Source organism: Trachurus trachurus (genome assembly GCF_905171665.1).
Source record: "Trachurus trachurus genome assembly, chromosome: 1".
NCBI classification, from domain to species: domain Eukaryota; kingdom Metazoa; phylum Chordata; class Actinopteri; order Carangiformes; family Carangidae; genus Trachurus; species Trachurus trachurus.
Genome location: NC_139891.1, coordinates 35,287,916 through 35,303,972, shown reverse-complemented (window position 1 = coordinate 35,303,972; position 16,057 = coordinate 35,287,916). Strand labels below are relative to the sequence as shown.

At 41.7% G+C, this 16,057-nt stretch overlaps 1 protein-coding gene across 3 annotated transcripts; it reads right to left on the bottom strand.

Moving 5' to 3' along the window:
- Positions 1-289: 289 nt before the first annotated feature.
- Positions 290-15,850, bottom strand: tbce (tubulin folding cofactor E). 3 transcript variants are annotated; one of them, XM_083970703.1, is made up of 18 exons: positions 15,764-15,850; positions 15,468-15,593; positions 14,507-14,591; positions 13,251-13,415; positions 11,836-11,921; positions 10,260-10,359; positions 9,867-9,969; positions 8,534-8,610; positions 8,351-8,443; positions 6,258-6,322; positions 5,639-5,703; positions 4,874-5,026; positions 3,795-3,933; positions 2,093-2,161; positions 1,931-1,990; positions 1,736-1,827; positions 461-559; positions 290-374 (listed from the first exon to the last, which is right to left on the bottom strand). In XM_083970703.1, the coding sequence occupies exons 2-17, from the start codon at positions 15,580-15,582 to the stop codon at positions 464-466; spliced, it is 1,563 nt and encodes a 520-aa protein (XP_083826829.1). In that variant the 5' UTR covers positions 15,583-15,593; positions 15,764-15,850; the 3' UTR covers positions 290-374; positions 461-463. The 3 variants fall into 3 exon arrangements, with proteins under 3 accessions (XP_083826829.1, XP_083826830.1, XP_083826831.1); XM_083970704.1 differs by having other exon boundaries at positions 15,468-15,599; positions 15,765-15,846; XM_083970705.1 differs by having other exon boundaries at positions 15,468-15,590; positions 15,764-15,832.
- Between the last annotated feature and the right edge of the window lie 207 nt (positions 15,851-16,057).

The window sequence follows — 16,057 nt, the reverse complement described above, 5'->3', positions numbered from 1 at the left end:
ATAATTACAGACTAACAACAGTCTTTACTGAAGCCAGGATGTGTGTGTGTGTCCTTTCAAAGTAAAGTTAACTCAGGTGTGTGTGTGTGTGTGTGTGTGTGTGTGTGTGTGTGTGTGTGCTGCCCTCTGCTGGACTCAGATTCACCTGCAGCTTCAGATCAGATCAGATCAGACTGTTTCCATGTTTCATCTCTCAAATAAACTCAGTTCAAACTGGAGGAAGTTCATATAAGGAATATTGATGATGATGGTGATGATGATGATGATGATAGTAGTTGGTCATGTGACCTTTGAACGTCTTTTGTTGACTTGATTTAAGCGTCGCCATGGTAACTGAGCGGACAGATCCATTCAGTCAGTGTGAGAGCAGCTTCAGCTCGTCTCCTGGACCGGGTCGGGACCGGGTCTGGTCTGGGTCAGGACCAGCGGACCAGGACCGGGTCTGGACCGGGTCGGGACCGGGTCAGGACCAGCGGACCAGGACCTGGTCTCCGTCGGCGATGGAGTAGAACTGCAGCGTCTTCAAGTCGCCGTCGATGTCGAACTCCGTCCCGACTTTCTGCTCAGAGAGGAAACAGGAAACAGGAAACTGGTAACATGGTCGACTGGATTTTCAGAATAAAGTGTCTCTTGTCTTGACTGAAGCAGCTGTGGTTCTCAAACGTTAGACCACGGACGCCCAGTGGACACAGTTTTGTATGTATGTTGAAATGAAAGCGCCAATATTTCCATATTCCTGGAAATAACTGGTACAATTTCTCCAAAAATGTTTAATTATTTCTAGAAAAAAAGTGGTTAAGATTCTCAAAAATAATTAAGAAAAGGGTGGTAAAATTTTTTTGTTAAAGTGGTAAAATTAGTGAGTGTTTTGTTCTTTTTGAAAATTAGAGATTTTACCACTTTTTTCTAGAACTTTAAACGTTTTTTGAAAATATTTTACCACTTTTTTTTTTTTTGACGTTTTACCACTTTTTTCTAGAAAATTCTAATTTGTTTTCTTTTTTTTTGAGAATTTTTACCTCCCTTTCTCTAGAAATGATTAGAAATTGTACCAGTTATTTCCAGAGCTTTTTGATTTTTTTTTTTTTTACCACTTTTTCTTTTTAAAGAAATTTTACCACTTTTGTCTAGAAAAAAACAACTTGTTCTATACGGCTGTGGTCCATTATATGTGTAATTATACACATTTAAAGTTTCCTCAGGGTCAGAACCGGCACCAGAATCCATTGATTTCCAATTGTTCAAACTGACCGCTCTGCTCTCTGCCTATGGAAAGCCGTTTTAGTCATAATGAAATAAATTAATAAATGCATAAATAAATAAATATAGCCATGAAATGAGTCCCGAATTAAATAAATAGGATGATAAATAGATATAAATGAAATATAAATACATATATTTTTATTTTAAAAACAACATTTTTATTTTTCCAGGAGACTTTTATTTTCTAACGCCTCATTTATTTATTTCCAGATACTTTTATTTCCTAATGTCACATTTATTTATTTCCGGTTACTTTTATTTCATAACGTCACATTTATTTATTTCTGGGGACTTTTATTATTTATTTCCGGCGACTTTTATTTCATAACGTCACATTTATTTCTCTCCTCTTTTATTTCATGCTGCAATATTCAAATGAGGGGGCGGGGTTATCTGGACCCTTTCAGAGTAAAAAAAAAAACCGAGAGTGAGTGTGTGTGTGTGTGTGTGTGTGAGAGTGAGTGAGTGTCACCTGTGGTGTGGTGTATGTGAGCCTCAGATCTGCTGCAGGAACCTTCAGCAGCCGGTAGAGGAGACCCTTCACCTTCTGCACCAACATGGAGGCTGCAGGACCAGAACCACAACCAGTTTCACCGATCGACTCACATTCATTCACTTATTTACTCACATCACTCGTTTGTGTCGTTGTTTTTGTTTAGTTTTTTACCCGGGAGTTTCTTCTCGATCGGCCGGCGCTCGGTGTCGTCAGGAAACACGAAGGTGATTTCTGAGAGGAGAGAGAGAGAGAGAGCAGGAAACATGACGTCATCTACCTGAGGCCAGCAGCCAATCAGAGAGCAGAACAGACAGGAAACAGGAAGTGACTCACTGAGCAGCTGGTTCTTCAGGGCGAACGGCTGCGGCTTCTTCAGCTCTCCTTCCTCTGGAGCGCCGTGCTCTGGAAACCAATCAATCAATCAATCAATCAATCAATCAATCAATCAATCACAGATCAATACAGGCTTACTACACAATCAATTAATCGTTTAAATCAATGGATTTCAAAGTTTGTTTGTTTTTTACCACTTTTTTCTTTAATTAAAAAATTTTTTTGAGAGAGAGAAATTATTTATTTTTCTCTTTCACTTTATTTTATTTATTTTTTAAGACATTTTACCACTTTTTCTAGATTTTTTTTTTTTTTTTTACTTTACTTACTACTTTTACTTTTTTGGGGAGAAATTTTACAATTTTTTCTAGAAAATGTTTTACTTCTTTTTTTTCTTTTTTACTTTTTTGGCAGAGACATTTTACTACAACGGAGTATTACGCCAGGTTCACACCGGACGCGGAAGCGCCGTGAAGCGAAGCGGCCGCGGAAATCGCGCGCGAGCCGCGTCCCTCCAGTTCACACCAGACGCTGATTTCTCCGCGGCGGTCGCGAGCGCCTCTGCTCCTCAGCTGTTGTTCACTCACATTCAGAGCTGTGTTTTTTACATCATGGATAAGTAAATAACCTCATATAATTATAACACCATGTGCTGTGGGTCACACAACTCCCTGTACTTCACTTCCAAGATTAATTTCACGTCCTCCTTCACTTTACAACAACTCGTCTCTGCCTCCTCTCTCTCTCTCTTTCCCTGTTTGTTTGTGTGTTTTGACCCCCCCTCCTCCTCCCTGCAGCCAGCCCACTCCGTGTCTCCCTATCCTGTGTGTGTGTTTTCATCTCTCTTGCTCTCTGTTGAGAGTCTGACAAATATAAATACGGTCGCATTTGTCAATCGCTGTATTTTATTTTGAAAAGTGTTTTATTTTGAAAATTGACCGGATTCTCTCGTTGTTTCATGTGTGACTTCCTGCCAAGATTGACGCGATTGCTCGCGGCTCGCGCACAAAATAGAACAGACGCCGAAACGATAAATGCACGGCGCGAGCAATCGCGGCGCTTCGCGGCGCGTCGCCTCTGGTCTGAACTACAGAACCTGTTAACTTGGGCGCCGAAGGGAAGCGGTCTCCGTTCCGCGGCTATTCGCGGCGCTTCGGCGTCCGGTGTGAACCCGGCGTTAGGGCCACATTGACAAATAAAAAAATCACAGCCTTCGAGAATAAAGTCTCGAGGACTTTTTTCTCGTAGGAAATGTACAACATTATTCTCGAAAAATGTACGACTTTATTCTCGAAGTCTGTGTTGTTGTTTTTTTTTCTCAATGTGGCCCTAATACTCACAACTACACTTTTTAATTTCTTTTTTGAGAAATTGTACCACTCATTTTCCAGAAACTTCTCTACAATATTTACAAAAATTCACGCCATTGGCCCTAATTTAATGTACATTGACTAGAAAAGTGACGTTCTTCAGTCTCAGAACAAATATTTGTGTATTTCTGGTGTTTGCTTCAAAGTTTTGTCCAACGGGTCCGTGGTTGAATTTGTGTCAATTTCGGGTCCTTGATGTGAAACAGTTTGAGAACAACCGGTTTAAATAGTCGACACATTATTTAATCGATGAGGAAAATACTCGTTAGTTGCAGCGCTACAGATCAATAACTGGTTCCGGTCTGATCCGGTCTGATCCGGTTCTGACTTACTGTCGATGAGACTCTGGTACCGCGGGTGCAGCTGTGTGAACTGATCGCCGGTCTGAGTCCGGCCCCCGGCCTTCAGCCACTCCTCTCCAAACATCTTGATGTAGTCGAGCTCCGCCCCCTTCCTGTCGTCGGGGTGGACCTGATGGCAGGGAGGCAAACGGGTCAGGACCAAAAAAGTAAGTAAGTAAGTAAGTACTTTATTTGTATAGCACCCTTCTCAGTACGAATACACAGAGTGCTTCACATCGTAGATAAAACCATCATACAGTACATAACAATACGCAATAAAATATAGAAAGTACTGTGCATATTACATAGTAACAGCACAGATAACAACATAGGAGAACATCAGGTGGCACTTGATCGACCCGAGGGGGTCGAGCCAAAAACAATGTTAAATGGGAGGTGAGTCACATCCCACAGCATGTGGAAAAAGAGAGGAATTTCCCGGGGGGGGGGTAATAAGTACATTACAATATCATGGAAAAGTCAATTTCCAGTAGTTCAACCCCAACCAAGTATTGAGTGCAGATGGACATAGTTTTCAGAAGGCCAACAAAATGCTTAAAAAAAAAAAAAATTCCTTTGCAATATTTCCATTTTGGAGATACTGATGTTTAGGTCTTCACTGAATGTTAGTCATAATTATTACTATTAAAATAAACTGAATAAAAAGTCTGCGGTGCACAGCTCCACATGCATGGGGGGAAAAACGGCGTCGCCGTCGCACCAATGTACGCGGATACGCGCCGCTTTAATGAGCGCGCATGTCGCGCGTCTATATTGGAGGTCGGCTGTTACCAGTATAATCAGAGACAGCCATGAATGAGTTCGCCTCAGTTTCACGTGATTGTCACTGTCAGCCTGTTAGAAAAACATTTTACTGACCCCAGCTGAGACGCTGAGACGCTGAGACCCCCCCTCAAAACAAAAACTCTTCGGATCTGAACGATTCACACAAGTCACCTAATTGGTCATGAAAAAAGTGAGTTTCGCTTTTCGGCGCGCTGTTTGCATCCCTGTGATGGAAACCATGGTAACGGGTGGGTCAGTCAGAGCACACACACACAGACACACACCTGGCAGCCGTTGAGCAGAGCCACTCGGCCCAGTTTGGCGATCAGCACCTGATTGGCCGTCTTCGGGTTCCCGTCGCTGCTCGACAGCCGGTTGCCACGACAACTGAACTGGACCAGACGGGCGAGTTTGGCTAGCTCGTCCACCACACACCACTGAGAGAGAGAGAGAGAGAAGGGGGCTTTTATTTTGAAAGGACGTTGCACTGCAAAAACTCAAAATCTTACCAAGAATATTTGTCTTATTTCTAGTCAAAATAAATCTCATTCTACTTAAAATAAGACTCATCACATTAAAAATTAACTTGTTTTTAGACACTTTTTACTTCTTTCAAGCAAATTTTCCACTTTAAATAAGTAGAAAAATCTGATAGTGGAGCAAGTTTTTCTTTCTTATTACAAGCACAAAAACCTGCTTTCACTGGCAGATTTTTCTACTTATTTCAAGTGAAAATTAGTTTGAAACAAGTGAAAATGATCTAAAAACAAGTTCATTTTTAGGTGATGAGTCTTATTTTAAGTGGAAAGAGATTAAACTGAGACATTTTGACAAGAAATAAGACAAATATTCTTGGAAAGATTTTGAGTTTTTGCAGTGTGTACAGAGGAAGTTGTGAGCTTCAGGCTGAAGTTTGACACTCTGATCACTTCAGATGTAAAATCAATAATCTATCTGAGATAACAGCACACACACACACACACACACACACACACACACACACACACACACACACACACACACACACACACACACACACACACACTGACCTCTGTGATGTTGTTCTGGTCCAGATTCAGTTTCTCCAGAGCTGGAAACTTCTCCGTCTGAGTTCCTGCAGAGAAGAAGAAGTCTGATCAGTGTGTGTGTGTGTGTGTGTGTGTGTGTGTGTATCTGCAGTTTATGAATCAATAATTTCAATAATTAAACTTTCAGTCCCTCCAGGAATGTCGTGATCGCAACAATTAACGCAAATTCAACCAATCACCGTGAATTCTTTGCGATCTTGCAATATTTTTATTCAAAGGCTGGACTGTTTTATTGGCTTTTACAACAGTTGTTTAACCGCCATTTTTAATTAAAAGAGACATTTTAATTATAAGTAAAACAACTTTAAACTCTATGTAATTGTCGTGTGCCTTTCCTAACAAGTGGAAAATTGCCGGTAGAACAGGACCTCACATTATTTTGTGACATTTCAAAATGTTAAATTTTCCTTTGATTTTTAATTATTCAGAACCAAAATGCAACTTTCAATCGCAATTTAATCGCAACAAAATCGCTTAAAACGTTGCAACATGCACCGCAATTTTTTCAAAATGTGGCCGTGAAATCCTGGAGAGACTGTTATGTTAAACGTTATGAGTTTCATTGTGTTTGAACTTTCACCTGGAGCAGCGTCGTCGAAGCGAATCATGGACAGACCGGTGTTAGAGAGGTTCAGCTGCTCCAACCTGACACACACACACACACACACACACATAGATTATATATATATATACATTTTTTAAAGTAATATAAATGAATTTCATATCAATGAAACATGTCTAAATGTAAATGAATCATATAAACTGTAAATAATTAAAACGTTTTGGTCTGTTTCTGTCTTTCTGCACTTTCACTTCCCTTTAGGCTCTTTCACAATAAAAGCCCGGCAGGCAGACAGACAGGTGAGTGTTAGGCCCGTAATAACTTTTTGCCAATAATGTAACAAGTTATTACATTATTGGCTGGTTATTACGTTATTGGCCTAGTATTAAAAAAACCTTTGAAAATGTAATAACTGGTGTCGATAATGTAATAATACATAAATATGACTGCAGTTCTTGGAAATAAAAGGCTTTTTTGCAGTTTTGTGCAGTTTGCTCATCAAAAATAGGTATAGTGGATGACATAGTCGTCATATTTATTCATCCAAGATATGTACTATCTTTCACCTCTCTCTCTCTCTCTCTCTCACTTCTACCATGCTTAAAGTCCCACTCCCTAAACTAAAACCAGCTCATGAGCCATGCACATTAGCAATGCACCTCTGGAGGGTGGGCGGAGACTGCGCTGCTCTGCACCCGCCCACCCACCTCCTCGCACCCCACCCCCCGCTCGCTGACAGCTGGACATTGTACAATTACAGATTCAGCGCGTTTAGCGTAAAACTCCACACTGGGATTTGATCCCAGACTGGAACATAGTCCTTGCTCATGGTGCAAGCTGCTCTACCAGGTGAGCTATACCTGTTATACCTTGTCAGCTACACCGAGCTGTCAAGCCTTTCACCTCTGAGCCAGATGCAGAGCGGGGCGGGAGCTTGTACAGGGTTCCTACAAGTTTCTTAAAGTTAAATTTAAGACTATTTAATACCTTTTTAAGACCATTTATACATGAAATTAAGACTTTAGTCGGCCTGTTTTACAGCCATATCGGCAAAGAAGAAAAATGAAATTCTTGAATTTCACAGTGTGCGTTTATTTGAAAAACAGTTCACAGTAACCGTGCAAATGAACAGGGGGTCTTCATAAATGAAGTCTGCAGTGACGTATCTAGCTTGTGTTCAGATATACCCTCCTGATTGCGGTGCGGTCGAAATGATTAGTTCCGCCTCTCTGTATTTACATTATTTTTTATTAAATATTCGCGATTGACAAATAAAAACTTAAAAATAGAGAGAAGTTACAAACAGCACAATTTTTAAGACCCAAATATAAAAATTCAAGACTTTTTCAAGACTTTTTAAGGTATTATTTTCAAATTTGAAATTCAATGCTTTTAAGACTTTTTAAGACCCCGCGGGAACCCTGTTGTAGCACTAGTGCCCTCCCCTGGAGCTGTGACACGTCAGCTCCAGTCTCCCTGAAACTGCCAGTTTGCGTCTGCCATTGGTTCACAGCAGTTTGAAGGCAGAAAAACTCAGAAATGCAATTTTGCACTTCCTTTTCTGCTGATATGTGCTCTAACACAAGAAAAATGCCACAGGAACATGTGAAAAGCTCAAAAAACACGATTTTCACGGGAGTGGGTCTTTAAAGATATGTTTGCAAACGGAAGAAGTAAGCATTGTAGGCTATCAACAACCTCCAAAACATAACCAAACGTGTGTATTGAATGGTGTCTGCAGCCAGTTTATGTTTCAGTCATCTATAACTTCCTGCCTCAGACAAACCATTGGGAATAGGTCATGTTAAATGTGATCCCAGCATGACTCGGAGGAGCAATGGCGTTGATTTGGTTTTACCATTGTTTTTTTTTTAATTAACATATTTAGCCATCATTTGTCCAACTTGATGGTTAGCGTTATCTCCATGTAATAACTTATTACATAATTGGCAAAAAGTTATTACGTTATTAGCTCAAAAGTTGTATTACATTATTGGCTTTATTACATTTAAAATGGCCAAAATTATTACGTTATTGGGTGTTATTACGTTATTGGTTGCTACAAGGCCCCTTCACAATAAAAGCCCGGCAGACAGACAGGTGAGTGGTACCTGGGCAGGTGAGACAGGCTGAGCAGCGAGTCCTGGTCCAACGGGTTGGACGACAAACTGAGACTCTTCAGGTTCTGGAGCACCGAGTCCGGTCTGGGGAGGAGAGGGTTAAACATGATGATGTCACAGAGACACACACACACACACACACACACACACACACACACACACACACACACACACCTGAGCAGCTGTGTGATGTTGTTCTCCTCCACACTCAGATCTTCCAGCTGTGGCCACATGGCGGCGCAGTGCAGCACCTGGTCACACCATCAATATGATCAATACATCAATATACTGTAAAAACTCAACATCTTTCCAAGAATATTTGTCTTATTTCTTGTCAAAATGTCTCATTTCTAGTCAAAACTAAACTCTTTCCACTTAAAATAAGACTCATCACCTAAAAATGAACTTGTTTTTAGATCATTTTCACTTGTTTCAAACAAATTTTCACTTGTTTCAAACAAATTTTCACTTGAAATAAGTAGAAAAATCTGCCAGTGAAAGGAAGTTGTTTTGTGTTTGTAATAAGGAAGAAAAACAGATTTTTCTACTTATTTCAAGTGAAAATCAGCTTGAAAGAAGTAAAAAGTGTCTAAATACAAGCTGCTTTTTTAATGTGATGAGTCTTATTTTAAGTAGAATGAGATTTGTTTTGACTAGAAATAAAACAAATATTCTTGGAAAGATATTTGAGTTTTTGCAGTGTGTGATCAATACATCAATATCAATGTGGAGTCTGATTTGTTGTAGTGAATCCTGAAATCATAATGCTTCTTAAAGGAGAATTCCGGCCATTTTTGACCCCTAAATCGTTGTCCTGATGGTCACCCAGTGTTGGGGAAAGACATTACTATCCGATCACAGAGCGCCTGCTCTCCCCGCCACAGAAACTAACACTTTGTCCTTGTTGTGATGATTTCTTTACTAAAATACACGGTGGAGCAGAGCAGTGGTAATGTCCAAAATATCTCTGACCGTTTATTTTTGTAAAGAAATCACCACAACAAAGATAAAGTGTTAGTTTCTGTGGCGGAGAGCAGGCGCTCTGTGATTGGATAGTAATGTCTTTCCAGGATGTTTTAGAGTTGGGCTATCTGAGGTGAGTGGCTACATGCAAAAACACAAAGTTTATACTGTTTATACTGTAACTATATGAGTTCAGTGGTGTCTCTAAGGATTCCAGTCATGTACCAGAGATATCTGATTGTTTTCTGAGTGTTTGTTGTGGTTGAAAGAATTATTGCCCCCATAGGTTAGCGTTGTGGCTATCGCTAGCGCCGGGTAGCCATGGTAACTCTGGTTTGCCTGCATCAATTTTAGTCGTTTTTAGTTTTTTGCTCCAACCAACACCGGGTGACCATCAGGACAACGATTTAGGGGTCAAAAATGACCGGAATTCTCCTTTAATTCAAAATGTTACATCATGACAAAGTGGTGTGTGTGTGTGTGTGTGTGTGTGTGTGTGTGTGTGTGTGTGTGTGTGTGTGTGTGTGTGTGTGTGTGTGTGTACCTGAGTCCAGCTGAGCTCACAGCCGTTCAGCACCAGGACCTTCAGGTTGGAGAACGCCCCGCAGTGAGACGAGGGGTCGGAGGTCAAAGCCAGTCTGTTGTTGCTAGGAAACCAAAACGAGACAAGAGGAGACGAAAACACACACTTTAGTGAAATGTACACACACTCTGACAAGTACTAGTGATAACGACGACACCGTAAAGTCTCTTTCAGCTTCACTACTTCCTGTTTTGACTTTCACAATAAAATCAAGCTGATTAAGATCAACATGGATTTATTTACAGTTAAATGTTTTAAAGGGACAACCAGGAGTTTTGGAAAGCAAAGTGTTTTCACTACATTTCCCATGAGCTTCAGCCCCCCCCCCCCCCCCCCCCCCCCCCTCCCCTCTACCTGAGCTGCAGCCCCTCCAGCTCGTCCAGCTGCTCCGTGATGGACGACACGTCTTCCCAGCAGGAGACCAGAGACCAGCTGAGGTCCAGCCACCGCACGTCTGAGACACCGCGCTAAGGATTCAAACCTGATACTAGAACTACTAGTACTGATACTAATACTAATACTCACACTAATAGCAATAGTAATACTAGTAATACTAGTACTGGAACTAGTATTACTATTGATACTAAGCCAACTCTCCTCCTGAAGAGAGGAAGAGTTGAAGAAGAAACACAACGTCATATCTGAACCTGAGGTCACATCCTGGTTTCACCCATAGACCAGAGCGGCTTTTTTATGCAAATGAGAATGACTGATGCATCCTGGGTAATTTAGGGGCAGCACCCGGCATTTTTGCATTGCACTCAGTGGCTTTTTGTGTTTTGATGGAGCGTAGACTAACTAACAATCAATTTGAATGTTTAATTTTTTGTTTCTTTTGTAGCACTATGTCTCGTAATTATTTTGACACCCTCTTTGAAACCCACCGTTCACGCTATCTTGAAAAATTACAATTAATGAATCTAGCGGTATGCTCCTTTAGCCTCCCACAGTGATCAATGACTCCACACAGTGGCCAGAAATGTCTGACCCAGACATCTACACGTATTTGGTCGAATCACCGGGGAGGTTTTGGCTAAGTGTCGTCTGTTAATATTCTGTTAGTTTGTCAAGCCAGTTAGGCTGAACTTTTCAATGGAGGGATGCCGGGCGCTGCCCCTAAATTACCCAGGATGCATCAGTCATTCTCATTTGCATAAAAAAGCTGCTCTGGTCTATAGATATATATACGTAGATGCCGCATTCGGGCTTGTCAGGAATGTCTCACGGCGGCCATCTTGAGGAGGAGTTCCTCCTGAGCAGCAGTCAACAGTCAGAGGGTTTGACAGCTGTGAATCTGGCAAAATGCCAAACTTTTGTGCCGCGTACGGATGTTCCCATGAAAGAAACGCCAAAACGAAGAGACATGGAATAACTTTTCTCAAGTAATAAGTTGTTTTATATTATATAATGAACTTGTTGAATTTGATGTAGGTAAGTTATCTGACATAAATGAAACTAACGTAACGTATCATAGGGTGGATATGTGTTACATTTAGTGCATATACCGGTAGTTAACATATTAATAGTTTGTTATTTTGTTGGCTTATCAGCTGTTTCCTCCGGCTGTGGTAGTTGTGAGTTTGTGGTTGCCATGGTGATGAGGCCGACGAGTGAGTGTAAACCACTGTAGGCTACCGATATAATTGTGCTAAGGCCGTTTTAAATCAGTTTCATGGCACTGACATGAACCCTAACTGCTAACGTGAGTTATGTAGCTGAATTGTAGTATTTCTATTAAAACAAAGGGCTTCAGTGATAGACCTCTGCCTCTGTAGATACAGGAAGTCAAAGTTAGACACCTCCTGCTCAAGATGGCGGCGGCGGCGACAATCCGTTCCAATGGGCAGCAGCGTCAGAGGCAGAGGCATCTACGTTTATATATCTATGGGTTTCACCCTGATGACATCGTCCGGTGACATCAGAAGGATACTGGGCGTGGTCGTCCTGACGGCCCCGGCGGCCCCCGGCCCGTTGACGTCATGGCGAGTCAGGATGACGGAGGGGAGAGTCTCCAGGCTGCAGACACACACACAGAGGAGACACAGCTCTGATGAACCACGCTGCACCTGAGCCCCTGAACGCACCACGCCGCTCCGTATCGTATTTACGTTAATTACACAAAATAGTGTCCAAGCTAGCTCAAAGCCAGCATGAGTCAGCAGCACCTTAAAATCTATAAATTATACTTAAACTGTTTTTTTTCCATAAAGATATTTCATTATAGCGCAAATCAAAGTAACACCAATGACACAAAAAAAGAACCACGTTGAAAAATGACATTTTAATGTGAAATATCTGACTTTTTACTCATGAAAGAGACACTCACAATGTATTGTCTTAAATGGCTCTTTTTCTTCTTCCTCTTTCTGACCTTGGGAGTTCTCTTACATATTCTTCACCTTTCAAAATAATGGTCTGTGATACCAGTAACACCAATGACACCAAATCGAAGGACAGATATTCTTTAAAAAATATTTTTATTCTTAAATAGCCAATTTAGATTTAATTTTATTCATATATTAAGCTCAGTGTTTGCCCATTATTGACCTTTTTTTTTTTTTTTTTTCTTTAAACAAAAAAGAGGGAATATTTTTACACTGTCCAATAGTGTTGAACCATGGCAGTGGGACAAGTGTTTTTTTTTTTTTTTTTTTAGATACAAAGGAAATTAAAACTAAAAAAACTAAAATAAAACAGTAAATATATAAACTGAAATTATCATCATAATTTAAAATGGTTTTAAATTACATAATTTTGGTTTAAAGCAGAAGTAAGCGATCCGGTTGTTTTGGCTAATGCTGCGTTCCAGGCAGGCTTTTGAAATCGTAAATTACAGCTTCAAGTCACGACTTACGACTTTGTAGCGTTCCAGGCAACCCACTCGTGTTTTTCTGACCTGTTTTACCTGTGAAAGTCACTATAACGGCCACTCGTAACTTCCGACCCGTGAACTCGTACCAGATCGAACTGGTACCACTTCACAGGTCGGAAAAACACGAGTTACGAGTTGCCTTGAACGCACCATAACGTCTTGTCAGCCGATGGAGTCAGCAGCCCCCATCCTCGTCATGGATCTATTGGTCCTCGTCCCTACGTCACCACATTCACGGCGTCCCTTGGCTGCACACACAGCCCTGCATGCCGTTCTCTCTCCTCATTGGATAAAAACTGTAGGATACGATAAAAGTTTTCTCTTCGGCTCAGAGCAGAGCAGAGTGACTGACAGACCCGTGTTTCAGACCAAACACTCTATGTAAGTGATTGCTGTCGGAAGATATAACTATTTAAGACTTATAGTAACACAAACATATCACTTACTTTCACTGTGTTTTGATAATGACCCACCTGCGCTCCTTGATGCGTCCCCACTCCAGCTTCCTGTCAGAGATGTTGATCTCTTCGCCCCTCACCTGGTCCGAGTCGATCTCGTACGCCTCCGTCACCGCCGTCACGTAGTCCACGCCGAAGCTGACCTTCGCCGGCCGCAGGAAGGAGCCGCCGGAGGAGTGACTGACCGGAGAGGAGACAGAAACTAATGTTAAAGCTACAGACTCATGTCTTAAAGGGATAGTTCAACATTTTGGGCAAACTGGCCCATTGCCATAATAATCCCTATAGTCATAGCAGTAGTAGGTTTGTTACCTTTAATTGTCGGTGCAAGCTGTTTTTAGAACGGCGGAGCAGAGCCGTGAGCTGCTCAGAGCTACGCTACGGAGGCTCATTATGGGATTTCTTGGTTTCCCTCATCAAACTCATCAAATACACAATCCAACAACTCCACAACGCTCTGGTGGACAAGTTGTGACCTGCACATTCACCACGCTATGAGATAATAACACAACGTTACCACACAGAGTTGTTTTAGAGGGAAATGCAGAGACTGTTGATGAAAAACTGTCCCTGAAGGCAACGCACATCAGCGGTTTTGCATGAATTTACCTCTAAAACAACTCTGTGTGGTAACGTTGTGTTATTATCTCATAGCGTGGTGAATGTGCAGGTCACAACTTGTCCACCAGAGCGTTTATTCAATCAATCAATCAATCAATCAATCAATCAATCAATCAATCAATCAATCATTTATTTGTCACTGCCATAAATAACAATGAAATTACGTTGGAGCATACAACCTTACATAGTGAAAAGTGCATAGTGCAAAATGTGCAATGGTGCAGAATCCCATGGGCATATCATGTACATGAAAAAGAGGACAAGAAAACACAGGGGCGCCAGAGGACATGGTCAGAGGTAGTACTATGGTGTATGTTGCAGCAATGCAAAGGCCAGTTCACAGTTATTGTAAGGTGGAGTGTGGTTACTGTCCATATGGGGGGGGGGGACATGGAGTGTAAACAAGGAAAGACAAAAACAGAAACAGGGGCATCAGAGAACATGGTCAGAGGTAGTATAGTGTGTGTTGCAGCAATGCAAAGGCCAGTTCACAGTTGTTGTAAGGTGGAGTGTGGTTCCATCATGAGGTGAAAACGTATTACATTATAACACATTACATACCATAGCAATGTAAAGTAGCACAACACCCAAGACTAATTTTAGTAATACTTTTACCCCTGACCCTGAATATTCTGTATTAAATTAAACACCTGCAGCTGAAGTAGTGGACTCCATCATGGCTGCCGTCGTGTTTCCCTCTGGTCGGGTCGTCCCACTCCACGCCGAGCCACAGCCCTGAACACCCACACACAGTTTTTTTTATTATTAATTTGCAAAATATTTTAGTCACGCAAGTAAAATAACCAACAACAAACAAAACTTATTAAAGCAGAAGTAAGGTGAATGTTTGTGTTAATATAAGTCTTAAATAGTTATATCCTCCGACAGCAATCACTTCTATAGAGTGTTTGGTCTGAAACACGGGTCTGTCAGTCACTCTGCTCTGCTCTGAGCCGAGGAGAAAACTTTCCTTGTATCCTACGACCTTTATCCAATGAGGAGAGAGAACGGCATAAAGGGGCGGTCCTCTCTGTGTGTGCAGCCAAGGGATGCGCGTGAATGTGGTGACGTAGGGACGAGGGCGGGGACTGCTAACTCCATCTGCTGACAGGAAGTTAGACAAAACCACCGGATCACTTACTTCTGCTTTAAGTATGAGGTTGTTGTTCTCACACCACCTCACTAGCTCCTCTACTCCACTGTGATAAACAGTTTCAATGTTGTTGGTGATACGACCTACCAAAGATGTGTTATCTGACATAATGACTTGAGCATCTTCCTCCTCTGGACCGGTACCTGTCAGGGCCGTTGTATAGGGGAGAAAGGTGATGATAATTCTAGGGGCCCAGCGCCCAGTGGGGCCCACAAAAAACCCCAGTAGTCTAATCTTTGTATGACTTAATTATTCTGCTTAGACCCTGACTAATACTCATAGTAATGCTGCATTATCATCAAAACAAAGTAGGCTAAATAAAAAATGATAATAAATACGTAGTCTAAGGAAAAAAGAAAGATCAGGGGGCCACTTTAGTATTCTTTCAGGGGCCCCAGAACTCCTAGCAACGGCTCTGTCTACTGTGTATCTGTTAACCAGAACCGGTCCAGTCTCACCTGCTGTGGGCGGCACCGGCCCCACGTACCGGACCGTGGCCCGCTCCCCGCCGCAGGAAACCCGGCGGCCCACCGCGTCCCCCGGCAGCTCCAGCTCCGGCTGACCCACAACCATGGAGGAACCTGCTGGACCAGGACCAGCTGCATTATTATGATACTTTTTACATGTATTGATCTCATTGGAAAATGACGTCAGATGGATTTATTCAGATATTTGTCATCGATATTTACTGAAACAGCTGTAAACACATTTAAAACACAGTTAATAAACACTTTAAAGAGGATTTAAATCTTACCTGTGACGTTAAAAGACGTAGATGCTGGAGCTTGTTAGCTGCGGAGCTAAACTCACAAACCAAAACAAACTGGCAACTGGGGCTGGCCGGAAGTGACGCGTTTCAGCGACGCACCCATTTCCGGTGATTAAACCGATTAAAAACACTCTGTAAAGTAAACATGTTTCTTTTATTCTCTCAGAATAGCTAAATCATCATTTTTAAATTATAAATCGTGTGGTATCGGACCGGAAATGAGCAGCTCAGTGGCGCCAGGTGACTTTTATTTTGAAGGATTGACCGGTAGGAACCTTT

Excerpts from the sequence above, each read along its gene's own strand:
- tbce (XM_083970703.1), bottom strand. The coding sequence starts at position 15,582 with ATGGTTGTGGGTCAGCCGGAGCTGGAGCTGCCGGGGGACGCGGTGGGC. Across the intron at positions 14,592-15,467 it reads GCCGGTGCCGCCCACAGCAG|GGCTGTGGCTCGGCGTGGAG; the intron begins GTGAGACTGGAC and ends GTGGGTGTTCAG. Across the intron at positions 6,323-8,350 it reads AGCCTGTCTCACCTGCCCAG|GTTGGAGCAGCTGAACCTCT; the intron begins GTACCACTCACC and ends TGTGTGTGTCAG.